This window comes from Populus nigra, chromosome 8, assembly GCF_951802175.1.
Source record: "Populus nigra chromosome 8, ddPopNigr1.1, whole genome shotgun sequence".
Taxonomy (NCBI): Eukaryota; Viridiplantae; Streptophyta; class Magnoliopsida; order Malpighiales; family Salicaceae; genus Populus; species Populus nigra.
In genome coordinates this window covers 1,765,977-1,781,790 of record NC_084859.1, presented here as the reverse complement: position 1 = coordinate 1,781,790, position 15,814 = coordinate 1,765,977, and the positions used below count along the sequence as shown (strand labels likewise).

Here is a 15,814-nt window from a genome sequence, read left to right as displayed (position 1 = left end):
TGTTAACAGAGCATGCTAACAAGTAATAACAATCTGTGTGAAAAATCAACATTTATTAAATTAAAAAATAAAAGAGAGAGAAATTATAATAAGAAATTTAAACACAAATCACGATAAAGAAAAAGATATTCATTTTCCAATTATCATTTAAAGGTGGAAAAACCACCAAATGAAAAGTTTCCTAGCTAGTAATTTCTTAATAACAAATTAGAAACCAAACATTGTAGGATTGATTGTGCTATAATTTAAAAGTTTTAGATAAAAAGTTGAAATTTTAAAATTTTATATTTTAATTGAGTATGAATATATTTCTTGACGATTAGTATTTGTTTGGACGATAAAATAATTGTTTTAATGATCATTTGAGTGACTGGGTGGTTAAAAAAGTAGTGACCACTTCTTATAGTTTGAAATAGTGCATTTTCATCCTTATAGTTTTGATAATTATAATTAAGTCATTCGAGCACAATGATAATTTATAAGTTTAAAGAAAAAAAATACCCATAACTTGATCAAAATAATTTTTTAGGTTATTGGATCAAAAATTTATAAACTTGAGGGCTAATTTGAAATGGGTAAATAATTACTAAAATAGGACAGTCTGTTTATTTAGATAGTTGGCCATATCAACAAATACAATTAGAAGGTAAAATAAGTACTTCTTCTTCAAACTATCAAAATAATATAACTAGTACTATCACTATTGGAAAACACAACATGAAACCTTGCAACATTTCAAAATAACTGTAAAATGAATTGCACAAATTATAATAAAAAGAATGTAAAGGAGAGAGAAAAAGGAATAAAAAACCTTTAAATGAACATCAAAATCTTAATTACAACACCACCAATATAATTAGAAAGTACTTAATAAGATAAATTCAACGACACTAAAAAAAAAAAATCAATGATGACCGAAGTGTGCTATACTTGTAGTTTGAAGGTGGTGGGGGCCCATTTTCCTTTCACGACAAGTGTGGCTCCACTCCCGTTATGATTGATGATATTTTTAATATTTTTGAATTTGAATTATCAAGATCTTTATGGTTGTATTAATAAAGTTATAATTGGAGTTTCAGTATGTCTCTGCAATTTCTTTTTTTTTTTCATCTCTTTTTATCATAATTTATACAATTTATTTCATAATTTATTCAAAATGTCATAATTTTAAATATCAATAAAGTTAAATATTGCGTTATGGATCCAACAATGACATGTATAAACTATATTATCTCACTGATTTTTTAAAGTTATATTATCTTATCGATTTTTTAAAAATACCGTGCTAATAGGAAAAAATAGCCAAAGAAAAAAGAAAAAGAAAAAATGAAAATGAAGTACTTGGCGCAATTGAAAAGGTGGAAGTCTGCCAAAGTTGCAATTTTCCCTTCTTTAAAGGACGAATATTTTATAATTACTTTCACAGAAGAAATAAAAATAAAAAATCTTCCTTCGCTGGTGCCAACCCAGAAGAATGGAGTTATCACCTATAAGCACTTGCACAGGGTTTCACCATATCCACCCCCGCCCAACTCCCTTATCTTTCCCATCAACTCTTCGTGTATCCACCACCAGCAGCAGCGGCAGAGGCAGAGGCAGCCAACGCAGTTCTGCAGCAGCAGCAACACCAACACCAACACTTGTCGATATCTCTTGTAATGACCCACAAAACGGCTGTGCAGTTGACGCCCAAAGGCGTCACTCAAAGCCATACTTGGCTAGAAAAAATGCCATTCTTCAAGTTCAACAATCACCCCATTTGGATTCTGCTCTCCAAAGGTCCTGCCTTTGTTTTTTTATTCTTGAATGATAATATGCCGTAAAAATGCAGTGCGAGTGCCAAGATTTTACTTTTCAGTGAAAATGTGAACTAGGTTTTAATCGTTCTTTACCCTTCCAAGGTAACTTTTGAATGCAATTTTTTATCTACTTGCCTGGTTTTGTGGGTTCTGGAATTTTGCTGTCATGCCTTTTCTTTCTTTCTTTTGTGTGGTATTTGATTTTACTTGTTTGATATTACACAAAAAAGGATTCTCTGAATGATACATGGAACTTATAATCTAAGAAATTAACCCTTTTGTGGGAATTGTTCCTTAAGGTTGAAATTAGGCAAGGGGTCGCGTGTTAATTCATTAAACAGTTTCTTTTTAGTGGTAGGTATTGGGCTTGGGGTGATATTTGCCGTGGAGATCAAGATTGAGAGCTAGAACCTATGAATATGAACTGTTTTTTGTCCAATTATTTGAAACTTAGCTAAGATTCTTAGAGATGGTATGTGCTGGAGGTTGTCTCGGTGCAGACAGATTTTGATGAAACTATGATAATGGGAATTGTTTGTTAATTTCCCTTGAAATCATAATTTTAAATGATTCTAATAAAAAAAGAAAACTTCTGTAAATTGGTGTTATGCATCTGTTATATTGGTGATACATTGATCATAAAATCAATGTAACTAAATTAAGCTTCTAGTATGAATCCATTTCCCTCATTCATTTCTGTTTTTAGCTAAACTTCTTGCAACCTGTTGTGATGGTAAATCATTCCTTATCACTTCAACACACATCAGTTTTGGTCTGCTTTCCCCTTTTTCTCTCTCATCTCTTCAATATGCTCATTATTGCTCTCCTAATGCCCACACTGGACATGATCATAATATCTTGGACAGTCCTTATTTTAACTTACAACTATTGTGGACAGCCCTCCTCAACGTGTTCTGTTTCCACCTTTCTGCATATACTCTTCTCACAATCGGTACTTCAACATGGTCCCTCTTCCTCTCAAAACGAGGACTCAAAGAAATCTGGTTGTTTTTCACTCGAATTTATTTCTGATTAGTTCCATCTTAAATTATTCCTTTTATTTCTTTGATTTGTTACTAGATTTGTTTGATGTAAATGAAACAGTCTGTATATTACTCATTGTACAGATTAGGAGGGGTGTTGAAGGTGCAAGACTTGAATGTCATTTTGCGGAATTTTGGGCAGCAAAGCAGATGGCAGGATCTTTCTCAGGTATGGCTACCTGAACACTGCAACACTTGGTTTTAATATGCTAACTATTGCTGCTTTGCATGGGTTTATACATCGAAATTTCTTCTGTTTCAATTATTCTGATTCTCATGTTTCTTGTATGTATACATGCTTCCACATGACTACCTTCATTATGCTGTTAATGTGTCATCTATTTGTTTCTTGGTTTAGTCTTTTCTCATGTACTTTAAATCATAACTTTTCACTAGTGCAGCTCCTCTCAAGGTGAAGTACATTTTTTATCATTTTTGTCATATTCTTATATTGGATTCTTCCATGATATGATTTCAATAATAAGTTGAGTCCCCTTGGACTACCAGTCCTGGATTAGAAGAAAATTTTCTGTAGATTTATTGTCCTAACCCTAGAACTCTTTTGGTACATTTTTTCCCTTCCAATGGTGTCAGCACCTATTATAGACTTGTTAAATATTCTAGAAACACAGAAAAAGTGATGAAATTATGGTGTCTAATAACAAGTACAATAATTGACACCGTACGTTATCTTTATTATTTCGCTTCCTATTGTACCTTCTTTTTTTTAAATAAACGGGTAATTTTCATTCAACATGATGCGTTGAGAGCTGCATGTAAGGGCACAGTTAAGGCTTACATGAAATCAGACTAATTGGGGCATAATAATCATCAACAACTCAATTTGCTCTAAGTTTTTATTGCAGTTTCCCATTATTTTGAATCATAGCCAGTTGGCATAGGAGGATGACTGCCACCATTGCTCAAACTTTCTAAAGGTTTGTCAATTAAAAATAACTTTAAGAAAGTGGAAATGAGATGAGTTGTGCCATAGTGGGGAATTATAGTGTATCCAACTTCATATCTTTCATTGCATATAATTTAATTGAATACTTAAAGGTAAATGTCCAAAAGAAATAATTGAAGATAAAAACACAGTAACTAATAGGTGCACATCTCCAATTTGTTGAAACTGAGAAAGGGATCCAGTCAATCCAGTTTTAAATGATTCAAAATTTTGCACTATTGTTACCTATTAAGAATGCATGGAATCATATAATTAATTGGTCCCTCTTTCATTCGAATGCAGCAGAATGCTTTAGTTCTCAGGTGTCAAACCGTTTTCTTCTGTCATGATACCAGTATTCACGAATAGCATTGTACTTTAACCATCATTAGAAACATGCCCCCCCCCCCTTTCCCTTTTTGATCAGTCATTTTTGTCTTCACCACAAAAGGATTTTAGCTAGATTTATTGGTTGATTGTTTTTACAGCTCTTCAATCTAATTTCTACTAATTTTGTGCTGAGAATTTTCCATTTAGAATTTATTTCATTTGCCTAAAGGACTTGTGTGCTACTGTAACTCTCTCTCTCTCTTCCCCTATGTGCGTGCACATGCATGCCAAATTGAGTTTTTATATTGTTTTTTAACACAATCAATAACTTCAGTCATTTCTCTTTCCCTCTAGTTGAAATTATTCTTGTTTTGTTTTACTTTTGTGACAATTGCAGCTCTTTGATTGGATGCAACAGCACAGCAAAATCAGTGCTTCATCTTATAGCAGTTATATAAAGTTCACGGGGACAAGTCTAAACCCTGCGAAGGCATTAGAAATATACAACAGCATTTCTGATGAATCGACAAAAAATAATGTCTTCATATGTAATTCAGTTCTTAGATGCCTGGTCAGGAATGGCAAGTTTGATAGCAGTATGAAATTGTTTCGTAAGATGAAGCACAATGGTCTAATACCAGATGCTATTACATATAGTACGGTATGTAAAATTTAAAAACACCATTTGTCATTTAAGTTTGCAACTACAGCTAAATAAATGAAGATAGAATTCCTTGTTATGGAGGACACTATCACTCTAATTATATAAGTATGGGTCTCAAAACATTCCTCCTGTTTTAGAGCTAGAGTTAGACACATAATCTTCATATCTTTAAGAAAAACATTATTTAATGGTTTATCTGGTACCACATAACAAACCCATGCATAATAATGTGCCTGTATGTGTACATGGGAATGTGATCAGTTATATGCAACTTTATATATGCATGTGCGGATGTATGATTTAGACTAAAACTGCATCTGTCAAAATTTCGTTTTCATTTTTTTTAAGTTGGTTGAGCCATGACCCAATCCCACTGCAGAAAGAGATAACGTGCTGACTGATAATTGATATGGTTAAATATTTACTCTATATAGGCTCAGCTAGATGGCAGCTTTTAATCTATTGGGCAATTTAAGATTTTCTTGCATTCTAATTTTTCTGATATCTTTCTTTCACCACCACCACTTTTTTTATTTTTTGTATCTTAGCTGCTAGCAGGGTGCATGAAAGTCAAAGATGGGTATCCTAAAGCATTGGATCTGGTTCAGGAACTGAATTACAATGGACTGCAGATGGACAGTGTAATGTATGGGACACTTTTGGCGGTTTGTGCTTCAAATAATCGGTGCGAAGAAGCACAAAGCTATTTTAACCAGATGAAGGATGAGGGTCATTCACCTAATATATATCATTATAGCTCGTTACTCAATGCTTACGCTTCTGGTGGAAACTACAAGAAGGCTGAGGAGTTGGTGCAGGACATGAAATCTTCAGGGTTAGTACCAAATAAGGTTTGTTTCAATTTTTTCTTGCCATGAGTTTTTAGTGGTGGCATATCCGTGCTTGTTTCCATTGCAATAAATATAATAGAATCATATACTCATTGGTTCCAGTTGTTCTGAAATGATGTTGTTTCAAATAATAACAATAATTATAGAAAATCAGAAAAAGTAATATATAGCCTTTCCTAAATAGATCATCAAAAAATATTACATTTATCAAACACCATTTTCTAGATTTAATTCTAATGCTAGATTTCAATGGTTATACTTGTGGAAGCAGTAATGGACAAACACTTTTTTCCTTAACATGATGCCTTTGTTGTAGTTAAGAGGAAATTTGACCATAAAATATCTAATTGAGGTCAATGGTATTCTTGTTGTTGAACAATACTTCATAGCTTCTTTCATTTTCTTCTTGTTGCATATTCAATTTTTTTTTTAATATTTATTTGGTATATTGTGTTGCTTATAACTTTTGATTTGATATATTTTCTTTATTTTTCAAATAAAAGATGAACATCAAGGACCTTATCTTGATCTTGTTTTCTGCCCTTTTTTTCCTTGGACTATTTTTCTTATATGGTTTTCTTTTTTTGTCAACAAATAAATTACTCACTAAACCTTTGGCATCCGTGTTTTTCATTCTGAAAATGCTTGCAGGTAATGCTGACAACTCAGCTAAAGGTATATGTAAGAGGACGCTTGTTTGAAAAATCTAGAGACCTTCTAGTAGAACTGGAAACTTTGGGCTTTGCGAAAGATGAGGTAAATAAAGCTCAAACTGACATGTTTTATGTCTCATCAAAGCTGTATTTTCTATCTCTTATTTTTTAGATGGAAATTTAGAGTGAAGAAATTGTATCAACAAGTTGTGTTCAGGTTCAATAATTTCCAGATTCTATGCTTTTCATTAGTTTTTTCTTCTGCACATCTCTTATGTAATTTTTTAATGTTTGCTTGATGAAATTGTTAATATTTTTTTTCATTTTAAATCCCAAGCATTCATCACAGAAATCATTAATTATCTATGGGGAAAAGTTTTTCTTTAGGTTTATTTCCAAGAGAAAGATACATATGTTGCATTTCAAAGAATGCCCGTGTCGCTGGTGCCACTATTTAATGTTCTTAAGAGGATATTGAATTCAAGATTTATTATCAGAAATTTGTTCCGGATGATTTTTATATGCTCTGTACTTGTTAAAACTGCCTCAATTACAAGCTGCAGTAAAATATGCTTCTTTAGCTACAGCCATCCTTTTTTTTTATTTCTTTTTACTATGCTTCATTATCTCAATACGTGAAAATATATTTGCAGATGCCCTACTGTTTATTGATGGATGGCCTTGCCAAGACTGGGTGTATAGATGAAGCAAGATCAGTTTTCAATGAAATGAAGGAAAAATGTGTTAAACCTGGTATATAATCTATGTGATATTGTTGGGCATTTTACAATTCTTATCAGTTACATACCCAAAACGTCTGTGATTATGAATTTGGCATGCTGGTTATGTTAGTTTGAATGAAAAGCTTAAATGTCATTTATTTACCCATAGGGTTAATTTGTAAGTGTTTTGGCTTAAACTAAGTGGAATCATATTTAGCTTAATATATATGGTCTTCGTTGAGTGTGTTTTTTTCATCCTGACAATCTTGGTTAATTTTGTTTCATCATTTTGGGATTGAGATTATTTGGCAATGGATTCAGGAAAGACTTTACTTTTTTTTTGGTTTATTCTTTTAGGATTTGATTTTATGTTTTACCCTAGCGTCTAAAGTTCTGAGCTGTTTAGAGATTGGTAGCTGTCAAAGAACCATCTCAACCCAATAGCTCAAACTGTTAGGTAAGGTCTCAAGATATGATTTATATTATTTTCTAACACACCCCCTCAAGTTAAATCCCTTTGTGCTTGAAACTTGCACAAACCCACATTATCTTGTGCTTGATTTTATCAAATAAATGGGAGTGGTGAGATTCAAACCCGTGACTACTTGGTGATCAAGACTTTGATACCAAGTCAAAGAACCATCTCAACCCAATAGCTTAAGCTGTTAGATAAGGTCTCAAGATATGATTTATATTATTTTCTAACAGTAGCCAAGGTTACTACAAGCAGTTCACTACAATATGATGCTTGGTGCATGGTTTATATTAACCTGCACCACTGTTAAAGTGTGACTTTGTTTGACCATTTGGTTTTTTTTATAAGCTGTCTGAACTGTGTTTGTTCATGACTACATTTTGTTACATTCTAAGATTGCTAGAACATTTTGTGCATGCTTCTACAAGCTATACATTCTGCTGTTTTATTACACTTTGTGAACATTAATCCTTTTCCCTACCTTCAGGTGGCTATTCCTACAGTATAATGATTTCATCATTTTGCCGAGGTGGGCTTTTTGAAGAGGCAAAGGAGTTGGCAGAGGAGTTTGAAGCCAAGTATGATAAATATGATGTAGCTATATCGAATGCAATTCTATGTGCCTACTGTAGAGCAGGTGAAATGGAGAGAGTGATGCGAACAATGAGGAAAATGGATGAATTGGCAATCAGTCCTGACTATAATACTTTTCATATTCTGATCAAATATTTCTGTAAGGAGAAGTTATATATGCTTGCTTACCAGACCATGGAAGACATGCATAGGAAAGGCCATCAACCTGCAGAGGTATGTTTGTTTTTTATTTTTAACCAACTTTCATCTATTTATCCATTTGGTCTCTTTCTAATACAATTGGAAGGCTTTAATGTTGGTGATATCGAATTAGACATAATCATGCAAAAGCATAAGTTTACTTCATTAATTACCCTTTCTTGTCTTGCAAGATAGAAATGATAAAGATGCAGCACCGAAAAAAGTCTTTGATATTATTGACTATTGAATCAGTGATCATGCTTCCACTCTCTCGATTAAAACATTGTAGTTGCAAAGAATTATAAGGCTGAAAGTTATCTCTTGGGACAGCAATATGAAAATCAATCTGCAGCTGCTGTGGACAAGGTAAAACGATGTTATTTACATATGTGAGGGAGAACTAGCTGTTGAACAGTGTCAGTTTCCACAGGTTTCTTTTACCAAAAATTGGACTAGATAGATTATCCAATGTTTTTATATTATCTATCATTGCCAATTTTGTTTTTAACCCATCCATCTTTGATTCCATTGATGCAACCTTGCTTTTAGGATTCCAATTTTTTTTTTGAAATTTCTTAAATTTTGAGAAAATCTAAGTATTGGGAACCATGATGATAACTTGGAAAAATAGTGCATGCTAGAAAGAAAATTACGTGAGTGGGGTGGGGAGGGAAGGGGTTGCTTTAGTTCTTACGAATTGGATGTAGGATAGCTTTGGCATTGTGTCCCACAAAAGATTCATGGTGAGTTGGGGTTTGTTATATGTGGAATTAGGGTCGATTATGACTTATTTTGGAAGAAATTGGTTTGGAATAAGGCTGTTAACATACTAACTAGGGGTATTGTATCTGGTGATTTTTAAGCAAGAAGGAAGAAGAGTAAAATAGAAGAGTAAGAGAGGAAGAACAACTCTAGGCATTGAGCCTTCAAAATATCTTTAAAATCTCAATTTTATTCCGTAACTCATCGATATGAAAAGTAGGACATTGCATCTCTATTTAACTCCTAGTTAGATAATAAGAGAAGGAAGAAAACTCTAGGCACTAAGTGATGCAAGACAGCTTTTGGGGGCTGTTCTAGATCTAACTTTCAGAGGTTGGTTAGGACTAATATTGATGGGTGTTTTAAGGTTAGATTGATGGGGTTTGTTACTTTGTTTTCTGAAAATTGTATAAACTAATAGAGCCACACTAGTAGTGTTTCTAGAAGCCACACCTAGAGGGTGGAAAACCTAAGCTTCACATCTAGGGTTCTTACGAGTCACCCTAAGGGAAAGATCGAGTCCCACAATCTCAACAAATTGTTGGAATTTACTCATATATCGATTCTCTGTTGAACATTGCATAACCTTAATATAAAGTTACTAATAGCTCAAGTCCAACAAGGATTCTTATTCCTGTATAAGAAAATACTAATCATCTATTAAACTTGATAAAGCGAATTGCTTCAGCACTAATAAAATACTATATAGAAAATAGAAGCTAGAACTAGAAAACTTTCCAGATTTTCCAGAAAATCTAGAAATCACAGAAACAACTTGTTTATGGAAATCACAATAGAAAACACAAATTCAGCTTCTTTTTTTCATCTGCATCATTAAGCCTTAACTATAAAAACTCAATTTTATTTTATGAATAATGAAAAATAGGACATTGTATTTCTATTTATAGAGAATGCAACTCTAGGACTTCTGAAGAGGAATGTATCTACATTTCCTTGATCAGAAAAACAGTTAAATGGGAATAATAATGCATTGATGACTAAGACGTGAATTTCCAAAATAAAACCTTGGCCTTCTACAAAATCATAAAATTTCCAAAATACTGCTGTTTGCAGCAGCATGCCAGAATTACTGTCCTGCCCATGCTTACCAAAAAACATCCATCTAAGACTATCATAGACACATGTTCCTTGACCAAAAAACAATTAAACACGCCTTGAGTTTCCAGAGAGGTGAGTTTTTCTTTTGGTATGATACAGCCACTCCAATCTTAACTGATCTGAACTTAATGTATATGTATCTTGTTATGCTTATTCTTCTTTCATATACATACATACATACATATACATAAGAGATTGCTATAATGAGCTTGAAATTGATCCCATACTTCCTAGTGACCTCCGGAAATGGGCTGCAAATTGTAATTTAGAATCAATAAATTTAAGTGAAGGATTGCGACTCTGAAACTTTTAACATCTATTCTTTTCCAGGAGCTTTGTTCTTCATTGCTTTTCCATCTTGGTAAGATTAAAGCCCATTCAGAAGCCTTTTCAGTTTATAGCATGTTGAAGTATAGCAAAAGAACAATGTGTAAAGCCTTTCATGAGAAAATTTTACACATTCTTATTGCTGGAAAGCTTCTCAAAGACGCTTATGTAGTAGTTAAGGTATGCTATACTGTCTTGGAAGTAAATTGGATACATGCACGATCTGTCCTTGTGTTGATTGTTTTCTTAAAACCTTCTTCTCAGGATAATGCAAAATTTATCTCTTCAGCTGCAATTAAGAAGTTTGCAAAATCATTTGTGAAGCTTGGTAACATCAATTTGATAAATGATGTTCTGAAGGTTATTCATGGTTCTGGATACAAGATAGATCAGGTAACTATGATGGACTTGTACGAAATTATATCAGTAAATATTTTGTTTGTTTTTGTTTGAGGGGAAGCTTGCAGTTTTGTTCATTACTTCTAATTCATATTACTATGCTGAACTCATGATGCATGTTAGGCTGTGGGGAATCTATGATACAGATGAATGCATCTCGGGAATTGTAAATGCTAGTTGGCTTTTCAACATGATCAAAATTCCAATTCATCTGTTTTTTCCTTCCCTCCCTAAATTTTATTTTTCCAACGGAACATAATACATATAGTATAACCAGATTGTTTTTTTAACAACTCGCACACAAAAGTCCAATCATGTGTGTAACAAAATCCATGCCATGAATAAATATGTAAATCCATGCATGCTTCAAATATAGTCCAATCTGTAAGCAAAAGGCAGGCATTAATTTGGGTAATTGAGGAGGTCGAAACTTTTGTCAATTCCACTAGATGATGTAGAAAGTGGTAAAGAAGGCTTTCCAATAGCAGCTAAGAAATTGGGTTTTCTCAAATTTTATAGCAATGAAATTAAAGGCTCTTATACCAAGTGCTGTAGAACAAGATGGAGAGAATTCGAGGAGGTTTTCAATGCATTAGGAAACCCTTAATTCCTCAAGTGGGTGTTTTCTGAATCCACAAGAAACAAGTTTCTAAGATCCACAAAAAAAACAAAGAGAAACATGATGAGGTCCTCACAAAGTGACCATCAAAGCCTAAAACTGCCTTCCTAATAGAATGTATAAATTTGCCAAATAGGAAATATATCCTAATAAATAACAATAATATCCTAAGTATCCCACATATTACAAGAAAAAGACTTGTAAAAGAATGAATCACTACAAAAGTTGGGCATGCACACATTAGAGCTTGCAATTTCCCAAAGTCAGCAATTGCATTAACTCTTCAGGAATATAACTAGAGTAGATATGTGCATGCCAATTCAGAATCCAATTTCCCTTGCTCCTTTTCCATTTCTTATCCTATAATATAAGTCACTTTTCAGCATAATCAGTTGTCTTCTGTTTCTCAGCGACTATTTCAGATGGCCGTGTCACGTTACATTGCTCAACCTGAAAAGAAGGACTTGCTTCTACAATTGCTACAATGGATGCGAGGCCAAGGTTATGTTGTTGATTCATCAACAAGAAACCTGATCCTTAAGAGTGCACACTTATTTGGTCAGCAACTCATTGCTGAGATCTTGTCCAAGAAGCACATGATGTCAAAAGCCTTGAAATCTCATTGGATGACAAAAGGCTAGTCTAGAACTAAAGGAGATGAAGGTAATACAACTTTTGGAGTTTATCCTTTTCTAGTAGTTTAACCCATTGGATTTTATTTGTCTCTCCAAATTTTGTTTAGAACTGTTCTTACTTCATGAATATCTTTTAGATTGAACACTTGGTTCTGGCTATACATGGATGGGACTTGATTAATTTTTTTTCTGTTGTAATGTGACAAGTAATCATCACCATCAAATAAAAAAAAGAGGTAATTAGTGTTCACGATAATATTTGATGACAACACTTTATTAAAGCATTGAAGTTGCCTAACAATCCATTGTTATGACCTCTCGATCTTGCAATTAAAGTACATGTACAAGAATAACAATGAAGCCTTAATTCGAACTAGCTGGGTCAACTATATGGATCCTTATGCGGCATTTAGTTTAATCCTAAATCAAATCCATCACAATAGCAAGAGACTTCAGATTTTTCAATACCACTTCCTTCAACGTTATCTCTGGTCTTCCTTTTCCTCTTGCCTATATCATTCCACTGGCAACTTCTTGGAAGCCAAGGCCTATAATGTCCTTTGTCAGACATGGTCAAACCACCTTTTGGCAGATGTGTTTATGCCATGCCCTAAGTCTAAGGGTAGGGTTTGTTGTGAGACCTGAAGAGTTGCACAAAAAGCACAACACTGATTTGGATTTATTGTCCACGGTGTCTAAAAGTAACTTCTTATAACACATAGGTCCTTGAGTCATTTTTATATTTTATTCAATTTCTTCATAATCCACCCATGTGGAATATTTAGGTCTCAAAGATCAACCACAGGAGTGGGGGATTCTAGAGATGGTCCTCACCCCCTCGGAGGATGTAGCATTTTGCCCACATAGCATTTAGTTTCCACACTTTGCTAGGATTGGCTTAGATACCATTGTGTCACACCCTAGGCTTGGGGGATTAGTTGCCTACAATTGCAACATTGAGTTGAGCTTCTTATCTTCATTGTCTAAAAGGTTCATTATCCCACATAGGTCATTAAACCATTCCTTATATTTTTTTTTAAAATTCCTCATAATCCCACCGTATTGTGATATGGAGGATCACATTTTAAATATGATCTTATCCATCATAAACCCACTGTTTTGTGATATGATCACAATTTACTTCTAATCTTATCCATTCTTATGTTACCGCACATCCATTACCTTACACATCTCTACAACATCCCACCTTATTGTGATATGGCATTTTCCCTAGCTAGAGCATTTTGGTGGAACCCAGTATTCCATCTTTGCCCCCCTCCCTGGTGGTGTTGCTATTCATGGATTTGCATAAAAAAATGTGCATCTAAGGTGTCAAATAAAGCTTCGTTATTTAGGAACTTAGCTTGGTCCAGAAACATCAGCTGTCAGCAAAGTTAGATCTCCTTAAGGAGTCTTGCATATTAATGCTTGTAGGTAGATTCTGTAAGTTTATGGGTTTACGTGTATTCTTGACAGGTCAAAATGTTGTTGAGTTCTAGAACCACCGTATTATTTTTTTCAAGTTTATTTTTCATGAGTTTCTTTGTATACTCCAATGTATGTTCTGTTATCTTGAATTTTGTCTAACATGTCGTCCCACTGTTGATTTTTACATTATATTGATTTCTACCTCTTTCTCTTCATAGGAAACTGTTAGACAAAGAACTTGGACTGGGCACTTTTCCCTCTTTTATTGATTCGATTCCCATTCTAAATATCTTAGAGAACTTCGGAGGAAATGGCTGACGAGGACAAGATACATGGTCTTTTCACTAGCTGGAATTGAAGCAATGCCATCAGAAGGAACACAACCATCATAAGGAACACAATTAAGTTAGATAATTAACTAAAATTTAATATAATTTGTATGTTTTAGATCGTTTTGATGTGCTGAAATTAAAAATATTTTTTTAAAAATAAAAAAATATTATTAATATATATTTTAACATAAAAAATTATTTAAAAAATAACTACTATGATACTAGTGACATTAACAATGGATAAAATAGAGGCTGGTTTCGAATACTATACTATAGGGTATAAATAGGAATGTTTAAGGATGTGTTTGATTAGTGTATGTGATATGGATACGGAAGGAGATACAGACGTGTTTGGTTAGAGAGGTAAAGATGAAAATATAGAACAAGAAGGATAAGAAGAGTCTTCTATCTCAACTGTTTTCGTAATCTCTTCTGTCGTAAAATAATAACCAAATTAACCATTTTTTCCCCTTTGAATTGAGACATTCCAAACTGCACAATTACACCTATAAAACCGCTTCCAAATATAATTTGCCAAGTCTTGTCCTTTTTATCGGTGTTTAGATCATGGTAACGGTTTTTTAAATTATTTTTTATTTATAAGTATATTAAAATAATATTTTTATTTATTTTTTAAAAATTATTTTTGATATCAGTATATTAAAATAATTTAAAAATATTAAAAATATATATTAATATGAAATAAATAAAAAATTTAAAAAATGTTTTTAAAACGTTGAAATCTTTCCCCCGCAGCTTCCAATGGACAAGATCGTCCACGGTGGCAAAGGAGGGTCCTTGCCAATTCTAGCCCAAAAAGATAATGTTATAATCTTGTCATTATAGTTCGAGTTTATATCATTTTAGTTTTACTATCTTTTAAAAAATAATTTTAGCTAATTTGTTATAATTTATCAACACCTTTTCATCAAACCAAAATTTTTAATCAAAATTAAATATCATCATAAAATACTTGGATAAAAGAGTTAAAATTAATTAATATTTGAAAATAAAAAGGTTTAATAAAATGATTTTTATATAAAACTTTAATTTAAATAAATAGATATTGTATATAATGGATTAATTGAAATAATTCGATGATAATATATATAATGAATTTATTGTTATTTATAAGATATTTTATGTAATAGACCTTAAGAAAATTATCTAAAAAATGTTATAATATACCAAAGAAAACACCCATTAAAAAATAAAACTCATGTATTTAGTGAAAAAAATGATCCAATAGCAAATCACCACATCATATCATATAATTGCGTATATAATAAAGAACAAACAAAATCAAAATATTAGAACCTCGTCCTTATAGCATAATAATACTAGCTAAGTGACCCGTGTTTTGTTGCGGGTTAAATATTTTTATTTTTCATGAAAAATTATATATACAGGTTTTTTCAACGTATTTTTGTAGTTCAAAAATTTAACAAATTAAAAATTTTATGCACTCATATAATTAAATAAACTAATAATTATATGCGCTAATAAATAAATAAAAAATCATTAATGAAACCTAAAAATAAAATTTAAAAAACCAAGAAACATATATAGATCAGGATATTTAATCTTGAAAAATACAATATTTACCTAATCATGTTTGTTAATTAATCAAACAATAAGAGAAATAGACAAACATATTAAATTAATTGAATAAAAAAATTATATGTAAAGTTACACATATTAAAAATATCACTTGAAAATAAATATTTGTTATTTTAAAAAACATAGCTTGTTTATTCAAAAAGATAAAAACAAAACAATAGATGAATAAAAAAACCTCTTATAAAAATTAAATGCATAACTAGAAAATCAATATTATTTAAAAAAGGCTCTCTAAACAAAACAAAAAAGAAAATATGTATCAATGTAAATATAATTAAGTTTTTTTTAAAAAAAAAACATGAATTGAAATAAACAA

General features: G+C 32.2%; 1 protein-coding gene across 5 annotated transcripts; it reads left to right on the top strand.

Annotated features, from left to right (window-relative positions):
- The first annotated feature begins 1,405 nt into the window (after window positions 1–1,405).
- On the top strand, window positions 1,406–13,974 carry LOC133702236 (pentatricopeptide repeat-containing protein At1g10910, chloroplastic-like). 5 transcript variants are annotated; one of them, XM_062126528.1, is made up of 12 exons: window positions 1,640–1,779; window positions 2,698–2,803; window positions 2,927–3,011; window positions 4,516–4,779; window positions 5,331–5,633; window positions 6,285–6,389; window positions 6,940–7,039; window positions 7,971–8,290; window positions 10,469–10,645; window positions 10,730–10,858; window positions 11,894–12,146; window positions 13,765–13,974. In XM_062126528.1, exons 4-11 carry the CDS (start codon window positions 4,528–4,530, stop codon window positions 12,122–12,124), a joined length of 1,617 nt encoding a protein of 538 aa, XP_061982512.1. In that variant the 5' UTR covers window positions 1,640–1,779; window positions 2,698–2,803; window positions 2,927–3,011; window positions 4,516–4,527; the 3' UTR covers window positions 12,125–12,146; window positions 13,765–13,974. The 5 variants fall into 5 exon arrangements, with proteins under 5 accessions (XP_061982510.1, XP_061982509.1, XP_061982511.1 ...); XM_062126529.1 differs by lacking the exon at window positions 1,640–1,779 and adding an exon at window positions 1,791–1,901; XM_062126526.1 differs by lacking the exon at window positions 2,698–2,803 and having other exon boundaries at window positions 1,406–1,779; window positions 13,842–13,974.
- Window positions 13,975–15,814: the final 1,840 nt, after the last annotated feature.

Bases quoted from the DNA above. Each gene is read 5' to 3' on its own strand.
- LOC133702236 (XM_062126526.1), top strand. From the start codon at position 1,475: ATGGAGTTATCACCTATAAGCACTTGCACAGGGTTTCACCATATCCAC. The intron at 3,012-4,515 runs GTATGGCTACCT...TGACAATTGCAG, and splicing joins GATGGCAGGATCTTTCTCAG to CTCTTTGATTGGATGCAACA. The intron at 4,780-5,330 runs GTATGTAAAATT...TTTGTATCTTAG, and splicing joins ATGCTATTACATATAGTACG to CTGCTAGCAGGGTGCATGAA.